Source organism: Oenanthe melanoleuca, chromosome 14, assembly GCF_029582105.1.
Source record: "Oenanthe melanoleuca isolate GR-GAL-2019-014 chromosome 14, OMel1.0, whole genome shotgun sequence".
In the NCBI taxonomy this organism is placed as follows: domain Eukaryota; kingdom Metazoa; phylum Chordata; class Aves; order Passeriformes; family Muscicapidae; genus Oenanthe; species Oenanthe melanoleuca.
The window spans coordinates 1,917,114-1,931,359 of record NC_079348.1 but is presented as its reverse complement, the minus strand read 5'-3'; the positions used below and the strand labels follow the sequence as shown (position 1 = coordinate 1,931,359).

At 41.5% G+C, this 14,246-nt stretch overlaps 1 protein-coding gene across 1 annotated transcript; it reads right to left on the bottom strand.

Annotated features, from left to right (window-relative positions):
- Positions 1–3,094: 3,094 nt before the first annotated feature.
- On the bottom strand, positions 3,095–14,218 carry LYRM1 (LYR motif containing 1). The gene is made up of 5 exons (XM_056503372.1): positions 14,134–14,218; positions 7,066–7,224; positions 5,975–6,067; positions 4,200–4,459; positions 3,095–3,330 (listed from the first exon to the last, which is right to left on the bottom strand). The coding sequence occupies exons 2-4, from the start codon at positions 7,222–7,224 to the stop codon at positions 4,343–4,345; spliced, it is 369 nt and encodes a 122-aa protein (XP_056359347.1). The 5' UTR covers positions 14,134–14,218; the 3' UTR covers positions 3,095–3,330; positions 4,200–4,342.
- Positions 14,219–14,246: the final 28 nt, after the last annotated feature.

The window sequence follows — 14,246 nt, the reverse complement described above, 5'->3', positions numbered from 1 at the left end:
ATTTTCTAAATGCTTCCTGTGTGCTGATGTTTAGATTTGATATGAAGGCATCTCTTGGAATGCAATTAATGTAAGATGTATTTTAAGCTTTTTTAGACATTATAAAATATATATAGAATAGAGAGGAGTCTGTAAGAGAGGATTTGTGCACCCCCTTCACCAGGGATCAGGCATGGCTGACTTGCTTTAGCTGATGATTACTGCAGTGCATGATTTCCTGGGCTGCCCTCCCTAGTACAGAAAAAGGAATGGAATTTACTGTCAAGGGATATCTCTCTTAGAGATGTTTTTCTGTGCTTCTTTGAAATGAGCTTCCCAACCTTTTTTCTTAGCATTGCCTAGACCTTCCTGGAGAATGATAAACTGGCTAAACATTAGAATTCACAACCTTTCTTGGCTGAGATGTATTTAGAAAAAAGAAAAAGGCATTTCAGCTGCTAGTTGGAGATGATAGAAATGTGAAAATTTTTTGGACAAACTAAATACCTTGTAATAGTAGTATTAGAATCCTTGGATTGACAGGTTTAGAATTTTTATTTCCTAATTAGCACTCATTAAATAAGCCACAAAACCCAGCTGTAATTACTTCAAATTGTAGATTTACAGCCTTGGTAATAACTCAAGGCAGATGGAAAGAAATTAATGGAGCAAGAGGTATTTCTCCCTTAACAGAGACAGATTTCCAGCTAGGGATGCTGTAAGACAATCAGAATTTGTACATTTTCCTAGGAGACTGAAACCTTCATCTTATCTGTACAAAAATTCTTTTTAGAAAGTAGTACTGCTGTGGATTTTAACACTTAGGCTGTTAAAGGGAAAGTTATACAGTGAAAAAGCAGAAGACAGTGCAAAGATCCCAATTTCTTTCACTTATCACTAGAATATCGTGCCTAATAGGATTAGAGTCATTAGTGAAAGTTGCAGGTCTCTGCTGTAATTAGCATTCTTAAGAATGAATGCACAGGTATGATCAGATAAGTGACCTTTCTGTCTGTGGATAAAAGATGGATGTTGCTGGTACCATTTCTGATGGATACATGGTAGGGCCCAGCAGAGTGAGGTCCAGCTTGCCTTATTTTCTTCACATCTGAAAGGTATTACAAGAAGCAGCTTGTATTAGTAGGAAGGTGGATCAGGTAACCTAATCTATCTTAACCTGTTTTGGTGCTGGGATGTTGTCCTGGGAATCAGGGCACTGCTGCAGCAAAATGAGCATTTCCTCAGCCCCAGACAATGGAGGGGGACATTCATATTCTTAAAAGGTTTTGTGCTTGCTAATGTTAGTCATAAGTGCACAGCTCCATAAATTACAACCTTAGTAATGATGGATTTAGGGACAGAATTTCCAGAAGGGTGGTGTTATTTAGGTATTCAAAGCCAGATTACTTGTGTCAACAAATTATTTCTGCCTTGCAGTTGGCTTGCAGGAGAGTTCATGCAACTGACTCAGGACTTTTATTTCTGAAGAATATAAAGTTAATGTCATCATCTTCTTCTAAATTATTCTAGAGTATCTCCTGACTGGTGTGATAAATTGGAAAATGACAGTATTTACTGGAAGGGGAATAAGAGAAGGTTCTGCAAGTACAGGACAGAGTGTACACTGACTGGGTGAATCCAGTGCATTACAAATTCTGCAGAAAGGAGAGGCATTTTAGGACAACGTGTTTTTGCAAGTAAAATTAATGGGTAGGAATGACATATTGTGCAATCATTGGGATACTTTTTGACAGAAGTTATAAGGGCCTTGGCATCTAATACAAGAGTACAGTTAAGATGTCAGCCTATCTGCTGGACTGAGTTGCAGATTAATTTTTTTTTAATGAAACTCCCTCAGAATGGTAGTTTGCCAGTTTGACCTCCAAAAACAAAGGACTCCTAGATAGATTCTCCTTTTCATACCGACTTTACCTTAAGCTATGAAAGAAAGGGTTTGTTCTCTAGTCTTGAAAAAAGAGCTGATCTAATCCTTCCTTTAGCTGAACAGCCTGCAGTTTTAACAAATTGCAGTCTTTGCCTTCTGGTGATAGAGAGTAATGAGGATGAAGCACCAGTTAATAATTTTTCAACACTTTGAAGAATTGTTAGGCTGTCTAGCATTTTAAGGCATCTCAAATAATGTGATGCTGTTACTTGCTAGTTTCTCAGTTAAGCAAGTGGATACTAATTTGAGTTACTTGAGGGTGTTTGAACCTTTAAAAAATTGCTTCTTTGTATCTTCCTTCAAAAGTAAACTCCAACTCCTGTTGTTATCTCATTTGGTGTAAATCTTCTGTAATTTTAGGGCTGTTCCTTTGAAATAATCTACATCTTACAGTATGTACTTAGGAAAGAGTTGTGATTATAACACAGACAGTAGATTTCACTGCTCATTTCCATGGCTGTTTATTCACCTGATGTGTCAGAGCATCAGTACCTTCATTAGTCACATGAACTTCAGCAATTCAAAAGATTTGAATGATAGTTTAATGACAAAGAGTGAGCTTAAGCTTCCATTCAAACCCCTTGCCTCTGCACATTTTGGTTGGGCTCAGTTGACACATCCCTACACTGGAGTATCAGAATTAGGATAGGAAGCCTGTATTTAGACTTCTTTCAATGAATGGTTAAGCAATGTGTGCAATCATGTTAATTTTTTTTTCCTGCTTTTTCAGTGCAATCCCTCTTTTCCTATGCTAAAGGAGTTTTGTTTTGTGTCTTCCTGGCAGCAGTAAATTTGCAAAGCTTCCACTGACAGAACAATGTCATTTTACCTGTTCCTCCTCACATGAGGCATTCCCAGGAAATAATTATATGGGAATAGAAACCTTTGTGGAGTGGAACCATAAAAGGTAGTGAGAAATTGGGCCAGCCAGTACCTGTCATGCTGATTCACTCTTATTATTTTCTTATACTTTCTCATCTGCTTGTACTTTTTTCACTCTTAAAAGTGTATTCTTGGGGGAGGGACTGTCAGTCTTCTGCACAGGACCAGTTCTAACTTACTTTTCAGGCAGACAGCAATATTTCTTTGTCATTGTTTATTAGAGCTTGGTGAGCTCAGAAACGAGATTTCATTGATTTCTCCCACTTTAAAGGAAACCATACACATATGCATGTTTCAAATTTGCTTTATTTTGCCACTGTTAATGTCAGGCTGGAATAGCTTCTCCTTAAAGTGCTGTGGACTGTGCTTAGGTAGTGTCCAGTACAGTGTGGCTCTTGTCCAAGCTTGGTCTCACTGGTATTTCCAGCCTAAAGGATGGAAGGCTCCCCTAACTCCCCTGTAGAGAACAAGCCAACAGCCTGCTAAAGTCAGAGGACTGCAAAGGAGCCAAAACAACTGGTAGCCTGTGAAAGGAAAATTAATTTCATTTTACTTCTATTCATGAGGCATCTGGGAAACAGAAATACCCCTCAAACTTAGGAGACTTGTAGATACTTTCTTTTACTAATGTTATGGACAGAACCCTAACTTAAGAGTTAAAACCTAACACTAAATTAAAATAATAGTTGAGAAAGCCAGTGTTCTGATTATGCTGAAAAGCTGATCATCTGAAAACACACAGTGAGGACACCAAAGCATCCTAAGCTTGTTCCCATAGTGATACCCTAAAGGCAAAGTTTTCAGCCAGTCCATACATGGGAACCTGAGGAACCCAACTCTGGAATATTTTACTCAGAGTTGTGTAATAGCATTCCAAACTTTGCATTTCACATCCACACCCTCTCCAAAGGAAGGGAGAAAAAAGCTGACATAGGGAGTCTAGGCCACTCCTCTGCAGTTTGCACAAAGGAAAAGAAGCAGTGGCACTTCTGCCCTTTTCTACTGTCCAGAAACAAAACTTCCCCATAAGGGTACTATGAACCTGGAACTCTGCAGGGACAGCAGGCAGAGCAGAGAGGAAGGAGAGCAGGTAGATGGTGCAGTGACTGAATTCCTGCTGGCATTCAGAAGCTCTGGAGGAACTGTGTCTGCTTGACTGTCCCAGACTTCTTTGATTTTGGCTGACCTTACACAAGGCACTGTCTCAAGTCACAGCTGAGCACAGAGAACCCTCAAACCACCAGAGAACCCTGTTACAGATAAAAGAGTTGGAAATCCTGCTGCAGTTTGTCCTGACGTCAAAGCAATCTTTGTATCACACCTCAGTCCTTAAAAAGTTACTTTTATTGACAAGTCAGTGGTTGAAATGTAATAAATACTAAACCAACCTTACCCATTGTACACAGTGGATCAATTGGCTTTTTGGCCTCAGGAAATGTGTGAGCAAGTGACCACACCATTCACAGTGTGCACACAAATCACCTGGATGGCAGTTCACAGTTTAAAGGATTTGCACATCACAGTTTAAATGCTGGCTTATGAAACTTCATCATGGGATTTCAGGTATATGGGCTTAGAAATCTTCCTCAGCTTTTCCTGGTGTCGCAGGGCACGGCCTTGTTTATGGGCAAGGCCCATAGGAGGCAGGTGGATCTGGAAAAGAAAATCCCACCAGTTAGGTGCATACTGGGACAAAAAACTTTCACTGAGTTTAAATCATTTCTTCACCCTTTGGAGAGGGTAACTCTGTTGTCTCAAGCCAGGTTATTAGATTTCCAGGAGGAGCACTCTCTGAGGAGTGATTAGTGGTGTAACTTTCAGGCCCTAATTTTTCTGTTTATTAAAATCCTACATATGCTTGGCCTTAGTAACCTTTGCAGTTTGATATCAGACTGCAATGATACTTGATGAAGTAGGATTGCTTAAAATGTTCCAGAACAGTAAGAACTAGAAACTAGAACTAGAAAAAATTCTTGAGTAGATGTCTTGAATCACTGTGATTTATTCATACCTATTTAACAAGTCACAAAATAACCCCAAACTGTATGTATTGAAAGCCTGCCTTCTTACTGTCATGATTATATATATGGCACATTAAAATGCACAATCAATGTCATTGACTCCATAAGCAGAAGGAGCAATAGGTGACAGACTCTTCCTTTGATTGACAAAGTCTTTATATTTCATAAGACTCTAAGTGGGAATCAAGCAGCTGTAACCCCCCTAAATAACAGAAAAATGTAGGTGGTAGCAGTCAGGTGTTACTGTTGCTGAGGCTGTCATCCTGTAAGATGGGTGTTTAGGTGCAAATAGTAGTAAAAGCACTGACTAAAGCAGCAGTAGAGATTTCTAGAATCTGAAAAATAATAATCATCCAGTTTGTCTGAGAGAGCAGATCCTCTGGAATTTTGAAACCACTGCAGAACATGGATTTTAGGTCCATTTCTAGGAACACTGTTTGCCACCTGTATATTGTTATTCTGTATACTGAAACACATGGTAACAGTGACCATAGTCCAGTATCAGATAAAGATACAGTTTAATTTTGACCATGACTGCCCTGATAAAGCAACTAGAGATGTGTAAATATAAACTCATGGACAGGAGTAGAGAGGAAGTCTCTATGGGACGCAGCATTACAGACAGAAGTGAGGAAACTGTATTGAATGCTGCACTAGAAGACTTTGCTGCAACTTCCAGCATTTCAGTAATCCTGGACATGTTCTTCTGTAGGAAGAAGGGAAAAGCAGCAACATAGACAGGTATGTCATAAGGCCTGATTTGTGACCAGAACAGTTAACAGTAATGTAGGCAAATTATTGTACCTATGGCAGATGTAATTAGGTATTTTTATTCTCTCATTCTCTTCTATTACTTGATTCCATTACCAAATTTTTCTATATTCACTGGTTGGCTAAATATTCAGAGGCCTTGGGAGTTTAGTTCATGCAACTCCATTTAGGCTTTGACTCCTTATTTTGAGAAGAAATGCTCCACTTTACAGTGAAGATAGAGAACATCTCAATGTACATTTGACTCTGCTTTAGCAAACATTTAAATGCCAGCTCATCTAAAAATGCAGTGCAGTGAGAGTGATGGAAACTGATGGTTTTGTTGTACAGGGAAAGCTCAGTAGGTATCAGTGAAGACTTTGTGATTTATACTCACAGGTCTCGGGTAAGGGATGTTATAGTGAAGTCCAATTTCTATTCTTGCCTCACATTCTTCTATGCACTGCTTAATCAGCTCTGGATCTGTTACCTGTGATGATCAGACAAAGAGGTGTTTTATAGGAGTACAGTATTTAGCAATTGGAAGCTGAAGTGTAAATGATGCACAGTATGTGGCTTTCCTTAGCTTATTTTGGCAAACCCAAGGATACAATGATTGTATTGTTCATATCCATAAAAGGTAACATTGGTATTTTCCTCAACTCAGCAGTTCTGGGCTTGATGGTGCTGAATGTTGAGGCCCAGAAGCTGTCAGGACTGAGGCTACAGAAGGAGTTTTTTACACAAACATAGTATTTTCTCTGTAAAAAGACAACACACATGTAAACTACTACTACATCTATGAAAAAAAAACCATGCTCACCTGTTCATCACTCTGCAAGGTCACCAGTGGAGAAAGGAAAGATGCTGCTTGGTGCACATTCTGTTACCATCCTATCCAGAAACTCTCTTTGAAGTCAGAAATGTGGTGTGAATTATGACTTAATTTTTTTTTTTGCATTTTTTTTGCATTACTTCAATTTAGCCCCAGACCAATATGAGATATAAATAAGCGTTGTGATCTCGAATTACAAGAAGGGCCTTTGATTACCAGGGTTTGAAATTTCTTCCTTAAGAAAAAAATTAAAGTGCTTCTTTTAAAAGAAGTGCCAATAATTGCTGCTTTGAAAAGAAAAAAGAAGCTGCTGAGCTCTGTTTGCTATTGCATGGGTAATGATACCCTTAGCTAACTTTGTAAAGATCAAAAGCTGCTTCAATTACACAAGCAGTATCTTTGGAATTTAATTTTTTATTGGCACTTTCTTACTGAAAAAAGACCTTTTAGACTTCTACAGTAGTTACTGAAGAGCTGAAATGGTTTGAGTTTTCTCAGGAACGATATTTAAACTGTAACCCAAATACACCAAAATTTAAGGTGAACGAAAATTTGGAAACTCAACCCTTATATTCCAATTTTAGCATCCAACCACAGAGTGCAAAAAGCAAGAGGAGAGTAATTCAGAGATTCAACACTGTGAGGACACTCACGTTTTTGTTTTTTCGGAATAATGTTCTGGCTTCATTTCTAATGTACTCTTTCTCTCTCAGGGTTTCCTCTATCTGTCCTGATGCTGACTGCCAGTTTTTGGCTATTTGCAGAACCTTGCGGTACAGGCCAAGAACTTCTTGTCGAGTTGCTGCTGTCATCTAAAAAGACAAGACAAATCCCCCAACACATGCATGAACATTTGAGTTGCCAAAAGGCCAGCAAACAGGACGTTTTTCCACACCATTAAATTAGTATAAAAATATTTCTGCCATCCAAAGATATGCTGAGCTATATGAAAAAAACCCTGAAATAGCTGTAAACAATAATCAGCTGTTGAAAGCTGAAGACTCAGTGCAGCAAAGTATTTATATAGATACTTAAATCTGTCTCCATTCAAACAGCTTGAGCTCTTGCTCAAACTTAAGCACTTGGTTTACTGCTTTGCTGAATCAAGACTGGTACAAGAATGCCTGGGTTCTGTTTCACTGATGTTTTGCAACAGATATTGGGCAAGTCACTGAAACTCTATGCATCCCCCTTCCTGAGACATTGTTGTACCAATGCTGACCCTATCTTTGCAAATCTGTGAATGAAATACATGATAAAACCACCACAATATTGCTGAAAGCTTGTATAGGCTCCAGGGGCTGAGAGGCTTATTTGTGATACCATGACAGTAGGCAGTAATGATTCAGCTGGAGTTTGATATGATGAAAAGGTGATGAAAGCTATTTTATCTAAGACTCAGGAGAGGCAGACTAACTGTGGATTTAGGAAAGTCCTGAATGTCTTGATTTTCAGAGAGCTGTGTACCTGCTGAGCCCACTGAATCAGCCTTCAGATGTCATAAGACTATTTGTCAGAAGAAAGAATGAAATCTTATTCTTGCTTTATGTAATTGAGTATTTTATCATATAGATGTTACACTATTTCATGACAGACCACAAATATCCCTGAGACAAATCCTCTTCTGGATAAAAACATTTCTGCCATGGATTAAATGAACAGAAACAATGACTTCTGCTGAAGGGCACTGCAGCTGTGAAAGGTACCTTCCTGTCCCAAAGGAAGGTGCAGCAGCACTGCCAAGTGAGTACAGGGATGCAGTGAGGAACAAGTGTCAGGGACAGGACATTATCTGACCATCAGGATCCATCTGCCAACTGCAGCTCTAATTACTGGGGGTGAATCTACCCTGAAATCAGACCTGTGTGCTGGGAAGGGACAGTCTGGAGCAGAGTAATTCAGACACCCTGACCTTCCCTCTGGAGGGAACACTCTCTTGGCCATGAGGAAAAGTTGCTTCCTAATGCAGCACCCAAACTACCATGAGAAGTTTGGCACTGTGCTATGGCTCAAATCCCTGTGCAGCCTGTGGCAATTTCTGGGATTCTGGGTTGTAAAAGAGGGGCTGGAGCCAAAGGCTTCTCAGGCTGTACTGTTCTTGAGCTGCTGCCTCCAGCACAGTAGCTGACCAGAACCAGCCTCCTGTGGCTCCAGACACTCACACTCTCTTTCCCTCACCAAAGCTGGAATTCCAGATGCTAACCTGAACACAGGATTTGGCTCATGGTTCTTTTTCATAAGAAATCCTGAGCTATAAATTCCTAGCCTTAACTGTTACTGTGATCTAAAGATCTTTTGTGGTTTCAAGAACTGTTTCTGATTCTTAAGAGTGAATATTTTTGTTTTGCTATTTGTATTTTAACATGTTTAACCAATCATATATTTTTTCCCTAGAAGAAAATTATTCTTCCTACAGAGCAGAAAGTACTCCTAGTAAATGTTTATGGTATTTCTAGGAAGTAAATTCAACAATAATATAATTAGGTAGTCCCAGCTCATCAAATACTTTGAAGTAAATGCTTCACTTTATCCACTCTAGAGCTCCATTTCAAGCAGTGGTATCAGTCAGACATGCATCTGAAAAATCACTGCTTCCCCCTGCTAGGTGCATATTTTGTACAGAAAAGAAAGAGTTCAGTTACAAGGGTTAACCTAGCACAAGCAGAGTCCCAAATCCTGGCCTCACCTAGAGCCTCTCCTGGCTTCCCCCATCTCTTTTACCTGAAGTTGTCACCTCTGAGAAGCTGATAACAGCTTGGGTTTTCATGTAATCCATAAAGAAAATAAAAGGAAAAATATCAGGGATAAAAATGTTTAAAATGCAGGTTTCAATTCTGATCTGTGCATCAGACAATTTCCAAGGTGACAGCCTGGGACAGCACATGCCCTTTGTTCAGAGCTGACTACACCTGCTGCCCTTGAATTTTAAACATCTGTTTAAAAAAGAATCTGTTCATAAAGATTTTATTGAAAAGTCCAGAACCAACAATTATTTCCCCCACTTCTACTCCCCCATCTACAACTTAGTCTTCTTTAACTTCTCTGTGCTGTAATTGCTACAGAACTGTGCAGCCCCTCATCTAGGCATGGGCTGCACTTCTGCATTCCTGCTCTCCTTCCCACATAGGCTGGATGATGTAAAAGACATTAAGCAGCTATTCATGTATACTCAGCAACCAGCTGCTCCCAGGGTTCATTTAGTCAAAAATTCTTAACATTACAGACCTGCTCAGAAGCCATTTCTGCAAAGACACATAAATGAAGGTATGAGGAGCCCTTTACAGATTGAGGACTTCTGTCTGTGACAGGAAAGGATGAGAACAAATAAGACAAAATTCAAAGCCTGGGTCAGATTCTGATCTGAGTGGGAGTATAAATAGGGAGTAATTCCACTGAGAGCAAAATTACTTCCAACTTTAAATGTTGTAAATGAGATTGGAATTTTTCCTTTGGTATAAACAGAGCCCACACTGACAGAAATGTAAGTGATGGTACAAGTCATGTATCAGGTGTAATTTCATCAAGTGACACTACTTGTATTAGTTTTGTGGGTGTGCAAATGATTCTGAGTGGGATAGAAAGGAAGATAAGGGAGGCTTTCATGTCCTTGTAGTTACTCATCTTGCAACTTACATCTTTGGCATTTAAATCATAATTATATTTCACATCTCTGGAATGCTAAGTGGATGTTACACCACTTTCCCACTAACACCCATCTTGTGGTAGTCACACCCATTGTTTAACTTCCACCACCCTTCATTTTACTGCAGCATGCAGCCCACAGAGGTTAACCACAAGCGTTTCTGTCAAAAAGTACAGGGCTATTGTATTAGCTGAGCAAATTTCGGGTGTTTCCTGCCACCAGGAGAGGTCAGGGGTAGGTGTGACCACACAGCCCTGTCAGTGTCAGTGTCAGTCTCCATGCAACCCCCTCGTATCATCGGGCACCTGAAACATCCCATTGTATCCAAACCCCAAAGGGGATTTGAATAGTTAATGACTTACTGCATGGTGAATGTTCAAACCTTTTTCACTGTTAATTCAAACAAATAGTCCATTACACTATAAGGAGCAGTAGGGTTTTCTTTCAGGAAAAATACACATTCCGTTGGATTGTTAGCTGGTTGACCCAAAAGTTCAATAATCTGAATAATCAATTAAACACCAGTCTTATTTTGCTATTTGCAGGCTTGTCTAGAGTTTAAACTAGAAGTTCATGTAAGAATAATAAAAAGAGTCTGCCAACTGCACTATACAGTGCCCCCAGCAGTGTAGTGTCACAGCACAGCTGGGACAGAAGACAGGCTGCCCCAAGACTGAGTGCAGATCCAGGAGCAGCTAAACCACAGGGGATGCCTGGCTGGGAATGCAGCTCCAGCACTCTCCTCCTCTGCACAGCTCCTTTGGTCAAGTTGTAAGTCTATTTTATTTCACCCTTTCTTCTCAAGTCAAGCTTTAGCTACTCATTTTAAGCATAAAATCTGCCAGCAGAGAGTACATAGAGGATTTTAGAAAATAAAGGGTGAAAGGAAGAGCCCATAGAGAAAAAAGGATATTTTCAAACAATTGATCTCTTCTTTCACATCCCAGCTAACTGGGGCATGCTTTAGTAACATACACCTAGTGCTGGTGCTGAAACTGGATTTGCTTAGGGGAGGTGGGGAACAAAACCCTGCATGAAATAATTTGAAAAGGCAGCTTTGAACTTCTCAGATGTCAAATGTTTTATTTAGGAGCAACACAACTTCAATTTGACAGCTGGTTTGCTACTGGCAAGGAGTCTAAAGACACAATGACAAACTGCTGGGCTGACTGCCTTCCAAATTAAGCCGTGGTCACATGTCTGTTACTGAAGTAAATGATGTCATTCAAGACCACAGTGTGTCAACACTGTAGTAGGGAACACCACCATGTTCCATACTATGTGCCCATGAGCAATCCAGCCTGTCTGCCAATCTACAGCTCCTATTTTCAAATGCACTCTTTGGCTAATTTTTATTTAAAGAGATTCAGAAAAATTCACATATCTGGGGGTTTTTAAGGAGCTAAACCATGCCACTTAGCTAAAAAGAGATCTGCAGTCTCTCTCCTGCTGCTAATGCAGCAGATAATCAATCATTCCTTTCAGAGCTCTCCACAGCAACAAGGGGTCAGTAATCCATATTCATCTTTCATGCAAGTCTGCCAAAATGAGTCTGTGGTTCCTAAGGCAGCAGTGGATTTGGGCTGTCATTTCCTTGAGGGACAACAGCTGAGACAATGAGTTCCAGTGGTACAAGGGGCAGAGAGGAGGTCACAGATGTGATAGCTGGGTAGGTCACATGCCTTCCAGCAATATTAAGTTTCAAAATCTGGTTTTCACAGAAGTAATTTTGTCTTCTTTTACTCAAATCAATGACTCAGTGGCCTGTTACAGTGCCCTGCAAACATTGGCCACACATGGTTGCAGTATGTACTGGTGAAATGAAAACTTAATTTGATTTTCATTCTTGATTGGACATTCATCACTTATTTTAAAGATTCAGACAAAACCAAATCCTGGCAAAACCTCAATCACAGCTAAATTATTCCATCTCCATGTGGTGAAAAATGACTAGAATGAAATATCATGTTCTTCCATTAGGATGTTACATCCTCATTTCTACTACTGACACAAGCCTGTAAATTTCCAGACATTCCCATCAATTTGACTCAAAGATTTATTTTTCACTCTTTCCATCTACAATCATAAATATATGCAGATTTGGTGAGAAAGAATGAAGTTACTGAACCAAGACATTCCATAATGGTATCTAAAAGTAGGGTGACTTTCACAGGGTTTAGGATGCCAGTGTCTTTCTGCTGGCAAACTGAAAAGATCTGAAACCCCAATCAACACCTCTGAACCAGACTCCTTAAGTCACTGTACTCACACTGTTCATCAGCTGGGATGGGAACTCTGCTGTTCTATCTGTGCCTCAGATTTCTGACTCTTTTAAGCTTGCTCTTGCATATGGAGCAGTCTTTTGATCAGAAAAAGCAACTGCATGCAAAGAGAATATAATTAAATAGTAAAAGCAAGGACATGGATTTTATCACTGTTTCCTATGTCAGTTCAAATAAGCCAATTCACACAAAATTAAGGTTCTCCAACATTCTTTTCACTTGAATAAATGAAAGTGGAAACTCTTAACTATTTCCTTTTGATCACTGGGTTTTCATTCTCTTAGTCTGAGGTGGTTGAGGCATTATCTGGTTTTAATAGGGCATACAGGCTTGCCCTGGGAGTGCCTCCTGTGCTGCAGGAGCCTCAGGAAGAAACTGACTTAGACTGTGGAGAAGAGGAAGGGAAACAAAAAAAATTGCTTTACTTATTTCTTAGCTTTCTCATGAAAAGCTGGACATAGTGTCCAGGTAAACTCTAAAGCAATATGAACTTGTCTCTAGTCTTGTCCAACTCTGTTGTTCATGCTTTCATAACATTTTCTCCCCGTGTGTTTAGTTCTCTATTACAACCAGAGAAAGATTTTAATGCAGAGTGAGAAATTTAGCAGAGAAAATGAATTCTCAGCTATCCTTGGATGGCCTTGCTTATATAATATAGAAGCATACAGAAATATAACAACATGGACACAAGCTCCAGTATAGATTTATGCACTTTATTCATACTTTGGCTTCCAGCCAAATGCAACTGAATGCATGAATAGAAATATTTCCCAGCATTGGAAATGCTCCCAAGCTTGAGAACAGGTATAAATATTAATGCTAGGAGAGACAAAATCCTCCCTGACTCTTTTCTTACTTAATTCTGAGGGTCACTCAATGAAACTCATTGATAGACATGATTTTTAGTTGCTATTTGGGAACCATAGCAGGGCTGTGAGTCACAGAATGAGGAGAGTTAGAAAGATCTCTGAGCCCATTGAGCCCAGTCTGGGACCAAACCTTGTCACCCAGAGCATGGCACCGAGTGCCACGTCCAGCCTTCTTTAACACCTCCTGGGATGGCGACTCCACCACCAACTGGGCAACCCGTTCCCATGTCTAATCCCCCTTTCTGTGATGTTCTTCCTTGTGTCCAACCTTGGTGCAGCTTAGGACGCTGCCCTCTCCTCCTGAGGGCACAGAGCGCTGTGGGCTCGGAGCGCCGGGGTTCAATGAGCGCTGTGGGCGGGCACAGAGCGCTGTGGGTCACACACTGCTGTGGGCACAGAGCGCTGTGGACACAGAGCACTGTGGGCACACACCGCTGTGGGTCACACACCGCTGTGGGTCACACACTGCTGTGGGTCACACACTGCTGTGGGCACACACCGCTGTGGGTCACACACTGCTGTGGGCACAGAGCGCTGTGGGCACACACCGCTGTGGGTCACACACTGCTGTGGGCACAGAGCGCTGTGGGCACACACCGCTGTGGGTCACACACTGCTGTGGGCACAGAGCGCTGTGGGCACACACCGCTGCGGGTCAATGGGCGCTGCCCACACCGGGCGCCCTCACGGCCGCCGCCACTGTCAAGATGGCGCTGCCTCCCCCCGGCCTGGAGCCGCGCGACCACTAGAGGGCGCTACCGGTGGTGCGCCCCCTGGCGGCTGGGGCGGCCCTACCCCCGCGGCCGGGCGGAACCAACGCGCGAAGCAGAAGAGGGGGGGTAGGCCCACCGCACGCGCCTCCGGCCTCTCCCCTCCCTCCGCTCTCCCTGCCTGTACGCCCGCCTTCCCCCCCCCTCCCCACTTTACCTTGGTGCAGTCGCGCCGCGGCCCCGCCCCGCCGGGTGCCCCCTCTCCGGTGGGCGCGGGAGGCGCGAGCCGCCGCCTTCCCTGCCCTCAGCGTGCGTGCGGCGTCGCGCGCG